Source organism: Schizosaccharomyces cryophilus (genome assembly GCF_000004155.1).
Source record: "Schizosaccharomyces cryophilus OY26 unplaced genomic scaffold supercont4.1, whole genome shotgun sequence".
Classification (NCBI taxonomy): domain Eukaryota; kingdom Fungi; phylum Ascomycota; class Schizosaccharomycetes; order Schizosaccharomycetales; family Schizosaccharomycetaceae; genus Schizosaccharomyces; species Schizosaccharomyces cryophilus.
In genome coordinates this window covers 2,328,127-2,342,336 of record NW_013185624.1, presented here as the reverse complement: position 1 = coordinate 2,342,336, position 14,210 = coordinate 2,328,127, and the positions used below count along the sequence as shown (strand labels likewise).

At 37.4% G+C, this 14,210-nt stretch overlaps 6 protein-coding genes across 6 annotated transcripts; 4 read left to right on the top strand and 2 right to left on the bottom strand.

Moving 5' to 3' along the window:
- The first annotated feature begins 115 nt into the window (after positions 1-115).
- Positions 116-2,241, top strand: SPOG_03990 (NADPH-dependent diflavin oxidoreductase). The gene is made up of 5 exons (XM_013166252.1): positions 116-340; positions 386-463; positions 505-602; positions 646-744; positions 795-2,241. Exons 1-5 carry the CDS (start codon positions 206-208, stop codon positions 2,119-2,121), a joined length of 1,737 nt encoding a protein of 578 aa, XP_013021706.1. The 5' UTR covers positions 116-205; the 3' UTR covers positions 2,122-2,241.
- Positions 1,470-4,909, bottom strand: SPOG_03989 (retromer complex subunit Vps17). The gene is made up of 5 exons (XM_013166251.1): positions 4,414-4,909; positions 3,706-4,329; positions 3,202-3,655; positions 2,936-3,141; positions 1,470-2,893 (listed from the first exon to the last, which is right to left on the bottom strand). The coding sequence occupies exons 2-5, from the start codon at positions 4,105-4,107 to the stop codon at positions 2,267-2,269; spliced, it is 1,689 nt and encodes a 562-aa protein (XP_013021705.1). The 5' UTR covers positions 4,108-4,329; positions 4,414-4,909; the 3' UTR covers positions 1,470-2,266.
- A 186-nt stretch (positions 4,910-5,095) lies between these two features.
- Positions 5,096-9,612, top strand: SPOG_03988 (actin cortical patch component Lsb4). Its single transcript, XM_013166250.1, has 4 exons — positions 5,096-5,745; positions 5,796-5,836; positions 5,943-7,432; positions 7,505-9,612. The coding sequence occupies exons 1-3, from the start codon at positions 5,709-5,711 to the stop codon at positions 7,155-7,157; spliced, it is 1,293 nt and encodes a 430-aa protein (XP_013021704.1). The 5' UTR covers positions 5,096-5,708; the 3' UTR covers positions 7,158-7,432; positions 7,505-9,612.
- Positions 7,363-9,620, bottom strand: SPOG_03987 (aminopeptidase). The gene is made up of 3 exons (XM_013166249.1): positions 9,385-9,620; positions 9,169-9,224; positions 7,363-9,117 (listed from the first exon to the last, which is right to left on the bottom strand). Exons 1-3 carry the CDS (start codon positions 9,472-9,474, stop codon positions 7,467-7,469), a joined length of 1,797 nt encoding a protein of 598 aa, XP_013021703.1. The 5' UTR covers positions 9,475-9,620; the 3' UTR covers positions 7,363-7,466.
- Positions 9,621-9,783: 163 nt separating this feature from the next.
- Positions 9,784-13,331, top strand: SPOG_03986 (karyopherin Kap111). The gene is made up of 8 exons (XM_013166248.1): positions 9,784-9,900; positions 9,954-10,079; positions 10,140-12,164; positions 12,212-12,449; positions 12,488-12,672; positions 12,715-12,813; positions 12,854-13,035; positions 13,076-13,331. The coding sequence occupies exons 1-8, from the start codon at positions 9,868-9,870 to the stop codon at positions 13,164-13,166; spliced, it is 2,979 nt and encodes a 992-aa protein (XP_013021702.1). The 5' UTR covers positions 9,784-9,867; the 3' UTR covers positions 13,167-13,331.
- A 57-nt stretch (positions 13,332-13,388) lies between these two features.
- On the top strand, positions 13,389-14,180 carry SPOG_03985 (uncharacterized protein; the record flags this gene model as incomplete). The annotated part of the gene is made up of 1 exon (XM_013166247.1): positions 13,389-14,180. One exon carries the CDS (start codon positions 13,389-13,391, stop codon positions 14,100-14,102), a length of 714 nt encoding a protein of 237 aa, XP_013021701.1. The 3' UTR covers positions 14,103-14,180.
- Positions 14,181-14,210: the final 30 nt, after the last annotated feature.

The following is a 14,210-nucleotide window of genomic DNA, read 5'->3' as shown; positions in this document are numbered from 1 at the left end:
TAATTTCATTGTATTTCTTTGTAATACTTTAGTATGATGCATTATCTGTCATACACTTGAGCTTATTTACTTAAAGTTCGCTTAAGGGACGATCCCAAAACACCAAAATTGGTAAATCCGCTGGTAGAACCAGGACCGTTGCACCTTCCTTATTTTGTATTCCTTGTCATTTTCTCGTCTGCTTAGATGAGAATTTGAATATAAAATGGAAGTACCACCTATATATGTTTTATATGGATCTGAAACAGGAACTGCAGAAGAATTGTCTGAGAGACTTTATCGAAAGCTGATTCGACTGGGGTACAGGGTACTTGCCCTACCTATGGACGAATTTGATGCTGTAAGTGTTTATTTTACTTAGGAATTTGCATATCTAATGTGGTAGGAGAAATTGATTGAACCCCTCCTTTGTGTGTTTATTTGCAGTACAACAGGACAAGGCGAAATGCCGTTAAACATGAGAGTATGTAACGTAGAAAAATATGAGAAAACTAACTTATTAAGAAAATTTGGAGGTTTTTGCTTAGAAAACGCCTTCCGTTTAATCTACTTGATGACATGCAATATGCTGTTTTTGGGTGTGGTGATACCTCTTACGTAAGGTAATAAAATAATTGTTCATTGATGATTGCAACTAACTTTTAGATACAACTGGGCTTCTAAGAAATTGGATAATCGTCTTCGACAACTTGGCGCTCAAAGCTTTTGCCCAAGAGGTGAAGGTGATGAGCAACATGCCCAAGGGTAAGGTGATTATGAAATAACTAGAAGATTATAATTCTAACGGTCATCAGTGTTGAAGGCGGTTTTGCTTATTGGTGTACGCATTTGTGCTCGGCTTTGGCTACTGTCAAAACGCCTTCTTACCCAGCTCTTGGGGATTCCGAAATTATACCTCCTTCTTATTCCATTAGTCAATATATTTCATCACATAAATCATCCGAAAAACCATTGCATACTCGAGGAACGGTGCCGTCTACACTCCAACAAAATAACCGCATAACAGCTGACAATCACTGGCAAGACGTTCGAAAAGTTGTTTTCTCTATTCCGAAATCAGTGAGCTGGAAGCCAGGAGACGTTGCAATTTTGTTTCCTTGGAACGATGATGAAAGCGTTCATAAATTTCTGAGGTGCTTGAAATGGGATTCTTTTGCTGATCACCTAGTACAGGTAACCTCCAATATTCCTGAAAAGAAAGCTCCTTGGCTTCCAAACCCATTAACTGTTTTTAATTTTGTCAAGTATGTTATTTCAATACACTCAATACCTAATCGTACTTTTTTTGAATACGCTGCCTTTTTTACGGATAATGACATGCACAAGGAAAGGTTGTTGGAGTTTGCTTCCCTTGAAGGATTGGATGACTACTATGATTATGTTACAAGACCTCGGAGAACATTACTTGAAACACTACAAGAGTTTCACTCGGTCCAAATACCCTTTGAATATGCTTTGGATGCTCTTCCCATAATTCGTGGCCGACAGTACTCCATCGCTAACCGTTGTAATCAGATTGAAGGAAAACTTGAGTTAATTATTGCCTTGGTGAAATATCAAACTATTCTTAAAGAACCCCGACAGGGAGTTTGTAGTAGGTGGTTATTCAACCTTGATCAAGGTCTTTCCTTCAACATCGACATATTACCAGGATTTCTCTCTCTTCCTTATACCGTAGAAAAACCGTTAATTTCAGTAGGACCTGGAACTGGTGTCGCACCATTACGGTGTTTGATTCAGGAGCGTGTAAACCTTGGTCTTAAGAACAACGTTTTGTTTTTTGGATGTCGAAGAGAATCGATGGACTATCTGCTTCGAGAAGATTGGGAAAGGTTAAAGGACACGGGATCTTTACAGGTATATTGTGCTTTTTCGCGTGACCAAGAAAAAAAAGTTTATGTACAACATAAAATTCAAGAACAAGAAGAAATGATATACCAATTGCTGCATGAAAAAGGAGGAATGGTTTGCGTTTGTGGTTCATCTGGAAGTATGCCAAATGCTGTTCGTGATGCCATAGCAGGCATCATCTCAAAATATTCAGGAGAGGGTATATCGGAAGGTTATGAGTTTTTGAAAAAACTTGAGAAGGAAAAAAGATTCTTTCAAGAAACGTGGTAAGGGAATATTAACATAATAATTTACACATAAACGAAACCCATAGATCTTTTTACATTTTGCTTATACAATAGATAATGCTAAAAAAAAAAACAATGAAATTAATTGAGTTCGTAAACATGATCATCATCTAGGTTATAATTAAACCCTAAATAGCGTTTAATAAACTAGCAACGCTCTTGGGATCCAGCTTATCCGCTCCTCGATGCCTTTCGGTAAGATTATCCCCATCATTGGTAGCATTAGTACTTTCACTTACGTTTGAAGATCCAATCCCAGCCTGGGAGGAGACATCTGATTTGTGTGAAAAAGCAGACCGCTTACGATTGTTCCAAGCATCTTGATTTAATTTTTGGCTAGGAGGAGGATTACTTAATCTACGAGGAAATCCTTCGCGGCCCAAACGAGATAAACCTCCCATAGAATCAATATTTCGGATGTAAGGCCGCATAGACTCTAAAGTAGCTAAAATTCGACGCTCGTAACAAGCCTCTTTCTCCACAAAGTTACGAATAGACCCCTGTAATGTAAGGGAAGTTTGTTTTTTATATGTCTTGGATTCATTAAGTAAATTCAAGGTCACATAAGTCAGTTTTTGAGAAAGGGCTTTTTCATTTAATCTTGATACTTCAAGAGCTTCCAAAGCCTCATCAGTACGGGCCTTACTTATCTTCGGATTACTTTGCAATCGGTTTGCGGAAGAAAGACAGGAATTTGTTTGATGTTGGGTAGTAATCAAGTCTCGCATCAAAATATGTCTATTTGATAGAATTTCCTAGGATTTAGTTAAACTAGTGTACATTATAAATAAACATACCTTTGCAACGAATGCATTGTTGGAAGCATAAGAAAGGGTATCAGCAAACGTAACAAGCTGCGTAGCAGACTGCATCAACCGAACATCAGATAAAGTCTGAAGCATTTTACCCAAACGATTTATGGCATTTGCTAAACCTGTATGATCTTCTACAGAAGCATAGTCTATCATGCTCTGGCCTAAATCGATATGCGATTGTGCTAAGGCTTATCAGGTCAGCGAAATTATTTATAAAACCAAAAAGAAAGGACTTAATCAACACATACCTTGTTTTCGAGCAACTAGCTTTTGCAACTTGGTTTCAGTATCTTTGGTATTCCTGTAAAAGGACTTAACAACTGGACGTAATGTCGCCAATTCCTCGCAAGGGTCTGGAGGCAAAGGAAGCTGTTTCAGTGCTTTCCTTTTGAGACCAGACGTAGGATTCCCAGTGTTTATTAACGGAGAATAACCATAATCACTTTCAACGAATAGTTTTAATTCTGGATCATGAAGTAAGTTTGGATTCATTGCGACATAGTTCAGCCAACTTTGTAAACCACTGATCATATACTGCATATCATCTTTACTACCGCTACCAGCTGAAGTGAAAACCTCTGGAACAGCAGGAATTAGACATTCTGGATGAGTGGACATAAAATAACGTGCAAGCTTTACAATTTCTCCATGGGTCCTTCGCACATTTTTGTATATTTTCGAACGATATCCATGAATGTTCGCCTAAAGTGTCAGTGTTAGAGATATGGAGCATCGCTAAATGAAAATCTTACCCGTATATTCATCTTGATAACAGGATCTTTAGAGTTCTCAGCTTCAATTTCTACAATATTTATCCTTAAATATTGTTGATCATCCTTATTTGCGCGCTCTCGTCCTGTTGTAGAACTATTTGAGGAGTTCATTGTATCTTCAGCGATAGAGCGATTCGCCTCAAAGACGGGAGCCGAAGGAGGATTATCATTCACACCTACTGAATAAGCATGTGCGCCAGCATCATCATCATCATCAGCATCATCAGCATCAGCATCAGTATTAACATTAACATCAGCATTCGCTGTCGTAGGATCTGATGAAATGGATACATTTTGAAAACCTTGGTTATTGAAATCCGAAAATCCTCCTTTGAAAACATCAGAGTTTATAAGATCATCTGCAGCATTATCCCCTAACATATTTATTTATTCTATCGATTGATTCACAGAGTCGTCGAAATAAGTAATTATTCACGAGAGTAGGTACAGACGTAAAAAACCAAGAAACCGTACGAAACACGAAGAGAACTTAAAAGAATTGCGTAAAAGGGATTAATTGTTTGTAAATCGCCAGAAAAGGCCTGAAACTTTCAACAATAAATAATGGAGACGAAAGAATCCATGGATAGGTCTTTCAATTAACTATTTACCAAACATTTGTTAGAGCGCACAGTTTTCTAATAAGGAGTTGAAACAAATGCGTAAAGGTGTATTATCGCTTCATACCATTTTATTCGCGGTCTTTTTTAAATGTGCTTAACGCACCTTGGTGAAGTAACTTTAATTCGAGATTCTCAGTGTTGTAATCGTACCCACTTGCGTACCTGCGTTTATTTTGTTACCGGCTTCTTCGTTACCTAAGGCTATATAAATAAATTTCAAAGAACGTTAGACCAGTTACGCAAGTACAGTATGCTGCTCATTAATCCAATAACGAAGTACTAGTGAGTACGAGATCTACAAGTTATCTCTTTTGCTTTATGAGTAAGTAAAACATAAACAAATAAAAATGAAAGATTAGATGAATAGTTATTTGTTAGTTACACCAATTTTAAACAAATTAGAATAGAACCTTTTACAAAAGTCTCATAGTTTGAGCCTGAGGACAGTTACGTACTTTTTCGCGAGTAACCCAAAGACATGAATGAGACGTTGCAACTCAATTGTAATGAAGTGGGTCAAGTTTGAATCATGGCCACGTCTCATTCATAAACGAAAAGCGACAAACAATGTCATTCATTACAAATAGTCAAAAAACATTTTGTTATATAACAATAATCCTTGCTGAATTAATAAAAAATCCCTTTCATAAGATCATAACCGTGAGCAATGCATGACGTATCCGTAAGACAATATTATAGTGCCAAGTCACAGGTTTGCTTTATTTACACAAAAAAAAAAAAGAAACCGTGAGCATAAGTTAAAGTATCCTATTGGGTCTAAAAAGGATCGTATCCTTCTATCTGTATATCGTATACCTTTGGTCTTTCTTTAGAAAAGTGATCATAGGAGCGTTTTGTAGAAACATAAAAGAAGAAATTCGCCGTCTAGCATGTCACGCATATCGTTAGTCTATGGTAATCTTAAAAATAAAGAACAAAGATTGATTTCTTGTCCCAAATAAGCTAAGCTATTGCAAAGATGGTTTTGAAAATTTATTTTTATTATAATATTGTCGTATACTTTGAAGATCCTTTGTTTCTGTTAAACTTGATTCCATTGCACGGGTGAACGACATCAACATTGCGTCTATTTTCTCTTTCCATTCGTTTCTCTGTCGTATTAATGATCCCTTTATTCTGCTCAAGATTGGAAATACCGTGGCCCAGGAGTTTTCTACTTCATTACCTATAATATCATATAACTATATAATGTTAGCTGCAGTACGTATTTTTACTGACATTGTTACTTCATTACGATATCTTAAGGTGTAGGGAGTTGTTGAGCTTAAGGGTGTTTGCTCTGGAAACCCGACCTAACCAGACCCTATCCCTACCAAAAACAGTAAATATTCATAGAAAATGGGCCTTCACAACCCTTTGCCCGCTTCTCTGAAAAGTACGAAGCAACTTGGAGCCCAATTGAGCATGTTAGCTAACTCTCTGTAGGCGAATGCAAGAAAGCCGGAAAAATTTTAACTAGTTTTGTGGTATGCCTTTACAATCTCACTTTAATTAATTAGAATTCATTATTGCTTTAATTATGGAACTCTAATTATGAATTATGAATCATAATAATGCTAATTCTTCTTTTAGGACCCCAGGCAAACTCTCGGAGCTCAGGAAGTCATTCCCCCCTCCGTACTGACAAATGCGAAAGGACTAGTAATTATGACTGTTTTAAAAGCCGGATTTTTATTTTCTGGAAGAATTGGTTCAGGATTGATTGTTGCGCGTCTCGACGATGGAACTTGGTCTGCTCCCTCGGCTGTCATGACTGGTGGAATGGGTGTGGGAGCCCAAATTGGTTCCGAATTAACGGATTTCGTAATTATTTTGAACTCAAAAAGTGCTGTACAGACGTTTGCTCGCTTGGGAAGTATTACCCTTGGTGGAAACTTGTCTGTAGCTGCTGGACCTTTAGGCCGAAATGCTGAAGCTGGAGGAGGTGCTAGTGTAGGTGGAATGGCTCCCATATTTTCTTACAGTAAAACAAAAGGTCTTTTTGCAGGTGTTTCTTTGGAAGGTTCAGTTTTGGTTGAACGTCGTGATGCAAACCGTAGTCTTTACAGGGGCGATATAAACGCGAAGCGACTCCTTACTGGCCAAGTACCACAACCAGCAGCAGCAGATCCTCTTTACAAAGTTTTAAATTCTAAGATTTTCAATATGTTCAGAGAATACGAAGGCGACATCTATAATGATGTTCCTATCTACGCTGATGAGGAGCCCGAAGATATCTGGGGTTCACGTGATTCTCGCTCTAGGCGTGATACTCTTGATAGCGATTCTGGATATACTTCTCGAAGATCGCAACCTAATCGTAACAGTCGTCGCTATGCCTATGACGACGATGAAGACGATTATGACCGCTTACATAGAGATAGACCGATTTCCAAATCGACTACCTCATCTGTTCGCTCTCCTCGTGCAAAAAGCGGTGGTTTTCGCTCTCAATACACTGACACGCCCACTTCAACAAATGAATATTATAGTGATGAGGACCGTAGCTATAACAGCTATGATGACGAGGCAAGCAGCGGATCTTCTCGTTTTTCCTCTAGGAGTTCCGACTATTCTCGTCCATCTCGTCCATCTGCTCCAAAACCTGTTTTCAGTAAGGATAAAATCGGCCCTAATCAAGTTCGGGCTATGTACACATTCACTGGTGAACAGCCTGGTGATTTATCGTTTAGGAAAGGAGATATAATAGACATTATCCAAAGAAGTGAATCCCATGATGATTGGTGGACTGGCAGGATTGGATATCGTGAAGGTATCTTCCCTGCTAATTATGTTTCTGAAACATAAATCTTCCATTCTTCCTTTGTATGCCGAAGTGTATAATGATAATTCCCCAAAATCTGATCCTTATTTTACTTTATTTTGTAAAAAGTCCAACGTTTGCTTAATCGATCTTTTTTATTTTTTTATTGGTTAAGAATGGACCCCTTTCTTTCCTATTTTCTTCCTTACACATTATAAAATTAGGTATAAACGGAATACATACAACCATGAATACAATAACTTTGCATTTATTTCACTATATTTTCCACAGGAGAACTATTGACTAGCGACTTAAAAAGGTACTATTTGTTCACCCAACGAAGGACTGATTTATTACAAAGGGCTTGTTTCCTTTGCTAACCAGGATTTAGCTGAGCTCGATAAGATGGGACTTAACGTATCGTAAACGTGGGCATGATAATTATTGACATACTCAATTTCTTCTTTACAAAGTAAAGTAGGGTCGATAAGCTTCTTACAATGAGGAACCAAAGTTAGATCCTTCAAAGCGTAATATTCGCGTGCAGCATATTGATATTTGGTATTAGCTGTGGTGACATATACACAATTTTCAACTCGGAACCCGAAATGGCCATCTTCATAAAATCCAGGTTCATTACTAGTAACCATTCCTGGTGCTAAGCTGACCGTATTAAATACATCACGGGAGCCAATACCAATAGGAAGTTCGTGAACGTTAAGGAAACTACCTACACCATGTCCAGTACCGTGCAAATAGTCTAATCCCCATTTCCAAAGATGCTGACGTGCCAAGGAATCAATTTGAAAGCCAGTAGTACCTTTAGGGAACACTATATTTATAATTGCAATGTGGCCTTTTAAAACCAATGTAGCCGATTGACGTTCAAAGTCAGTAGGTTCACGGAAATGCCATGTTCTAGTTACATCAGTGGTTCCGTCTCTATATTGAGCACCTGAATCACAAAGGTAAATTTTTGAAGGGTCAATTATAGCACTGCCAGTTGCAGGGGGAGAATAATGAATGATAGCTCCGTTTGATCCAGTGGAACTAATGGTTTCAAACGATAAGTTAACAAAGTGTTCATTCTTCCTTCTGAATGATTCAAGCTTTGTAGCTGCATCGTATTCATTAATTTTACCTCCGGACTGAAGAAACTCTTCAAGCCATGCAAAATACTCGACTAAAGCAGCTCCATCTCGAACGTGGCAATCTTTCATCCCCTTCAACTCAACGTCATTTTTAATTCCCTTGGCTTGAGCGATTGGGCTAACGATAGGATAAACAGTTTTTTCACCAAAGGAAGTAGCTATTAACCAAGAAGTTTTAGTTGAGACACCAACATGACTTAAATAGCATTCATTCGCATCTTTGAAAATATCTAAATAAGGTCGAATCTCAACGTACTTGTTAAGATGAGCAGTTACTTCGGGAGTAAGTTTGGCCTCGTCTACGTAAAAGTAAGCTTTATCCATGGTGATAAAAGAGTAGGCATAAAAAACAGGATTATAAGGAACATCGGCTCCACGGATATTATAAAGCCAGGCTACTTCATCAAGCATAGAAACAACAAATGCTTGAAAGCCTGCTTTGGCCATAGCTTCTCGTAAAAGCTTAAGCTTTTCTGAAACATCCATTCCTGCAAATTTCAGATCATGAACAAAGAGTTTTTCACAAGGAGGCTTAGGACGAGATTCACTCCAAACTTGGTCAACCAAGTTGTCATGATCACCACATAAGTATGATCCTTTCTGTACATAAAGCAATTCACGTAATTTTCTAGCATCAGGGAAAGTGATGAGGCTAGAATCGATACCAACCTTCTCAGTGACTTTGGTTTGCTGAGCACAATAATCCTGCCAACTAGGAACACCAGCAAACCCCTGTTTCATTAAAGTCCAATTCTCATCAAGCTGTTGAGAAGCTTGATTAAAATAACGGCCATCAGTAAAAAGAGCTGCCGAGTTCAATCCAATGACAGCACATCCAGCCGATCCGTCAAAGCTACGATATGTTAGAGTTTATACGAACAAACGCATATATTTTTCTCCATACCCACTTATAAAAGCTCTTCTGGCGTCCGACTCGGAGGTGTATTCAGAAGCATGAGCCTATATCCATTAGGTAAGTAAAAGAATACTAAAATAAACAAGAGATATCCAAAAGCAACTCATATAGCCTTGGATTATCCAAGGCTTTATCGCAAAAAGCTCAGGATCCACCTTATCGTTATGATGTTGCAAAGGTAAACACCACAAAGAAAAAACTTACATCTTCCGAAGGCACCACGTAAAAAGAGTATTCGCGCTCCTTCATGAGAGCACGTAATTTACTTAAACGATCAGTCGTATGTACAACCATTTTCTAAACTAGCCAACAATCAATAAGAGAAGAAGAAAAACTAAGGTAGAGAAAACTGTTAATATCTGAGAAGAAAAAAGAGTTATCGACTCAAATACAGTGATATAGGTATATTAAATTTATACAAAAGTAGTCGGCTATGGAAAGGTCGTAATGAACAGTAAGTGCTGAACGTATGAAAAGTTTCGTTACTTTGAGCTTAAATTTAAACGAAATTACTCTTGGTCCCATTGCTCTCGTTTAGCTCCAACTTTATTTAACTAAGTAAAGGGACTATTTACTACAGTAAAGCTATTATAACTCCATGCACACAAAACACCATAGACATTGTTCAAAAGTCTAAATAAAAGGAAATACGAGTTAGCTTATATTTATGATTGTATTTTTTGACTAATGGAAGGAAATGAATTAACATATGCGAATGAAGTACGACTTAAGCAGAGAGTGACGGCAGTTAACTAACTAGAACCATCGAATAGCTTGTACACAACCTTTACTCAGGGAGCTTAGATCCAGCTTCAATCACGATAGTTGAAAAGGAGCTACAAAGAGTTCAGAAATCCGAGTCTGGATGGACGATCGGCCTATCGATGCTACAAAGCCCGGTACGCAAAACAATATGAAAATGAAGGATGTTTAGTTTTATTAACACATATTTTTTAAAGGATGTCTATCAACAATTCTTCGGAGCTCTAACACTGCAAATGAAAATTAATACTCAGTGGGAATCTTTGGATGAATTTAGTCGAACGCAGCTATCTCATCGATTATTAGAAAAACTATTGGATAAAGAACAACTTCCAAGCCTTGTGGAACGTAAAGTTATATGCACTTTAGCAGCGTTATCCATTAAAAGTGAAATCAACGGACAAGAACACTTCACATTCTGGATCATTTATAGTTTATATTACAATGACTATAATGTTTTAACGAACCATTCGAATCCATCTGATGTCTTCCCATCGCTTACACGAACAGCCTACTCCTCGCAGAACGCCTATCTTGCTGCTCTTTTTTTAAACGAACTTTTTCTTGAACTGTCATCGTCAATATATACGAAAGAAAACGAGGATCTTATTTTTAAAAGGTTTTTTAATTCTTGCTCCAATTTTATTGTCTTGATCCTAACGTCTGTTTTTCAAACTTGTCCGTTTCAGTTATCAGAAAAAAGCAGTGTTCAAGCTTTAGAGCAAGCTCTAAATTGTGTAATCTCTTTATCTGCCTATCTTCAAAAAAACTCTGTTTCCGTGAGTACTGGCCTTCCTCAGTTTGCGGAATGCATAGACTCCACTGTCAATTGTCTTGCATTGGATCCTGTTTCAGATAAGGCAATGAATGCACTCACCGATCTTTTGGCAAGCTACTGTCATTTAATATCCCAAGCTACTATTCAAAAGTTATGGGATATATTGGTTGGTGATTGGGGTGAGAATCGCTTAAAATTAGAATTGGATGAAGCAGATAGTGAAGAGGAAAATGACTTTTCATTCTTAAATTTGATAATTGGATTTTCAGAATCCATGCTCAATTATATTATAGAAAACATTCAAGAGAACAAATGTATTAAGTTGCTGTACATTTTGATTTCGCTCTTAGGCTTTCCTGGTTACGCAATCGCAGAAGAAGAGGTCAGCTGGCGTACCTTAGAGTTCTGGACGACTTTGATTGAAGATTTTTCCATAAGCGACTCTCTGTCTGATCCCACAAAGAACAAGGTTTTCCAAGAACTGGCGTTTTCGGCCATGGATAAAGTCTACTACAAAATGCTACTTCCTTCAAGTGTTCAGTGGGAAGAATGGCCTTCAAATATCCGGGATGCTTTTCACGCCTATCGAAGAGATTTGGGTGATCTATTGGAAAGCTCTTACTCCATTTTTGGTGAGAAAATGCTTACTATGTATATAACTAATATTGAGTCTCTGCTGTACGATAACTTTGAGGATTGGCAGCCTCTTGAGGCTTCCTTTTATTGCTTAACATGTATCCTAGATAACGAAACTAGCGAAAGCGAATATCTTAATTCTTGGTTGACGCGACTTTTCAACACTAATTTTCCAGCCAAAGCGGCTGGGTTTCGTAATCCTTTACTTTTAAAAACCACCTCTCAAATTCTCAGCAATGCTTCTTCGTTTCTTCAAATGAATCCGCAGTACCTGAGTATTTCATTACCCGTTCTTTTTGACGCTCTCAGTATTCCAGACAATGCTTTACAAATTAGCGTTTCGCGTTCCATTCATGCCCTATGTACAACTTGCGCTATACATTTAGTTTCAGAAGTTGATGCTTTTGTTTCTTTAGTCGAAAATCTAACACAAAGTCTGGTTGATTATCCGTTTGTCCTCGAACGTATTTACAGTTCTGTTGGATTCGTGATAAATTGCTTGGATTCCCTAGATTCCCAAACTCTATATTTGACAAGATTATTATCTTGCTTGTTATCTCCTTTACAGCCAAATAACTATCCGGACCTCGATATCTTTGAGAATGTCATAAAAGCATGTCTTCAGAGTTTGTTTGGTTTGGCAGTTAGTCAGAGTCCTTCAAAAAATAAATCCGTGATTGACGTTGAGAGGCTTGAACCGACAGGCCTATTTTGGACCCAACCTCAAATAGTATCTTTTCAAGAGAAAGTTATGTCATTTTTAACCTATACCGAATCTTTGGCCTTACAATATGCAGATGTTGTTGGGGTAAGTAATTCCATCAGAGAGGACAGCAAGAATATGCTAACAGTCAGTTTATCTGTAAAATCATTATTGCCGGATTGAATGAGTCGGAGCCTTCACCATTCTCGTTACATATATCCGCCACAGTCCAATACTTTTGCACTAGATTTTCTGAGTTTCCCGCTGCTATTCTGTTAACCTTAGCTTCCGCCATTTTGACATCTCCTTATGGTCATGACCTTATGACAGAGGATTTGCTGCATAGCATAATCATGTCAATACGGAGCCGTGCAACTTTAAATGACGAAGGTAAGCTGCGGTCGTTTATTTTCACTAACTAGTCATAGAATTTTTCGAGAATAATGTTGATATAATGATTGAATTGTATCACTTTTCAACTATCTTTTACCAGAAACATCCAAGTTTTTTAGAGACACACTATTTGGAGTTTCTACAGCTTCTGTTAGAAAAGGCGATATACACTCTGTGTAAACCTGAACGCTTGCTTGAGTCTGCATCAGGACAATTTTTGGTATGTAAACAGTCAAAGGCTTTAAGCTAATATTTGTTTTAGTCTGTTTTTATCAGTATGGAACTTAACGCAGCATCAGAGGAATTACATAGGATTTTGTTAGATTCGATTCGAATGCCGTTAGTAACAAAAATTCTACTGGTATGGAAAAATAATTCCAAATAATAACTAACACAAAAAGGGTTTTGGCGGAAGTGCATCCAGAAGCTCTCTTCCTCTTTTGTCCGACATTTTAGGAAAGCTAAAAGCGCAGAATTTCGGAGCCACGAAGACTGTCCTTGCCCAGTTGTTATCTTATGAAGGTTTTCCATCTAGCAAAGTCAGCAACGAAGTAAAGCATCGGTTTCTACAGGATTTATTAAAGTAAGAATATAGCATGGGGGTATAACTGACGTGTTTTTAGGGCTCGGATCAAAGACAAAGTCAAAGAGTTTTGGATTTTAAGTAAGGGTTTCGAGTGTACCACTTACGGGAATTCCAGTTGGACATTTTGAAACTATTATTTGGTAGATGAAATGATAACAGCAAGAAGTTTGACTTCTAATATATTTGATGAGAAAACTTCTTTCTTTGACGATTTCATACTTAAAAATTTGGGTAAGAGTTTATTTAATATGTTAGTATATATAAAATAAATCAAAATAAATCATTAGAATGTGTACATTTTAAACTACCTACATGCTACATGCAGTTTTTACAAAGAACTCTTGAGTAGAATGGAACCATACATCCTCCCCTTTTCGAAATTGAAAAAAGAAAATTTTAAATGTGTGGAATATCCATTTTTAATACATTCTCGTAGTATTTCTCTGCTATTAACTAGCATGGTTAGTTGTTTAAGCAGAAATGATGCTCAACATGGTTTATTAATTTGCCCTGAGAAGGAAGTGACAGAAATCGAGGATATCATCATCAAAAACGAGGGAGTGTTTGACACGGAGTTTTTGAGTTCTGCTAATTCAATTGAATACCTTCAATACCTTGATAAAATCGAGATTTTACCCATACGAAACATGAAGTCTTTGAGTGATCTAATGAATGAAGCAGTTAACCAAAAGGGAGAAATGTTGGTAGGAATAGTCAATGTCTCTATTATGTTAAAATATGAAGAATGCTTGAATGCTGCTTCATTATCTTCAATACTGGCCGATGTAATTGAAAAGTGTTCGCTCTTAATAATCTGCGAAACCGGAGCATTAGAAACCCCTATACCCATCAGTGATTCTATGAAGCACGAGAGCGTAACCCTGGAAACCGTGTATTCATTATGGATCCCTGTTTATTTGAGAGTCTCTAATGATTCTGAGACTCCTAGAATCTCAAGAGCAAGTTTTCATAGTCGTGAATTTTCTCAGACATCAGTATGGAAATCAAACACTTTTTTTCAAGATGTTAAAATTAATACTTATCGAAGTTATTGTGGCACCTAAAAAGTTTGGATTCGTGTGATAAGTAATAGCAGTAATTATGTATCTACTAAAATGAATGTTTCAATTTTACGTCGAGAAAAAAAGTATTCATTTCCAGTATTCTAGTAC

Bases quoted from the DNA above. Each gene is read 5' to 3' on its own strand.
- SPOG_03990 (XM_013166252.1), top strand. From the start codon at position 206: ATGGAAGTACCACCTATATATGTTTTATATGGATCTGAAACAGGAACT. The intron at 464-504 runs GTATGTAACGTA...TAACTTATTAAG, and splicing joins AAATGCCGTTAAACATGAGA to AAAATTTGGAGGTTTTTGCT. The intron at 603-645 runs GTAATAAAATAA...ACTAACTTTTAG, and splicing joins GGTGATACCTCTTACGTAAG to ATACAACTGGGCTTCTAAGA.
- SPOG_03989 (XM_013166251.1), bottom strand. From the start codon at position 4,107: ATGTTAGGGGATAATGCTGCAGATGATCTTATAAACTCTGATGTTTTC. The intron at 3,656-3,705 runs GTAAGATTTTCA...CTGACACTTTAG, and splicing joins TTATCAAGATGAATATACGG to GCGAACATTCATGGATATCG. The intron at 3,142-3,201 runs GTATGTGTTGAT...TGACCTGATAAG, and splicing joins GCTAGTTGCTCGAAAACAAG to CCTTAGCACAATCGCATATC.
- SPOG_03988 (XM_013166250.1), top strand. From the start codon at position 5,709: ATGGGCCTTCACAACCCTTTGCCCGCTTCTCTGAAAA. The intron at 5,746-5,795 runs GTACGAAGCAAC...AACTCTCTGTAG, and splicing joins TTTGCCCGCTTCTCTGAAAA to GCGAATGCAAGAAAGCCGGA. The intron at 5,837-5,942 runs GTATGCCTTTAC...TTCTTCTTTTAG, and splicing joins AAATTTTAACTAGTTTTGTG to GACCCCAGGCAAACTCTCGG.
- SPOG_03987 (XM_013166249.1), bottom strand. From the start codon at position 9,474: ATGGTTGTACATACGACTGATCGTTTAAGTAAATTACGTGCTCTCATG. The intron at 9,225-9,384 runs GTAAGTTTTTTC...TAATGGATATAG, and splicing joins ACGTGGTGCCTTCGGAAGAT to GCTCATGCTTCTGAATACAC. The intron at 9,118-9,168 runs GTATGGAGAAAA...AACATATCGTAG, and splicing joins AGAAGAGCTTTTATAAGTGG to CTTTGACGGATCGGCTGGAT.
- SPOG_03986 (XM_013166248.1), top strand. From the start codon at position 9,868: ATGGAAGGAAATGAATTAACATATGCGAATGAA. The intron at 12,165-12,211 runs GTAAGTAATTCC...GCTAACAGTCAG, and splicing joins AATATGCAGATGTTGTTGGG to TTTATCTGTAAAATCATTAT. The intron at 12,673-12,714 runs GTATGTAAACAG...TATTTGTTTTAG, and splicing joins CTGCATCAGGACAATTTTTG to TCTGTTTTTATCAGTATGGA.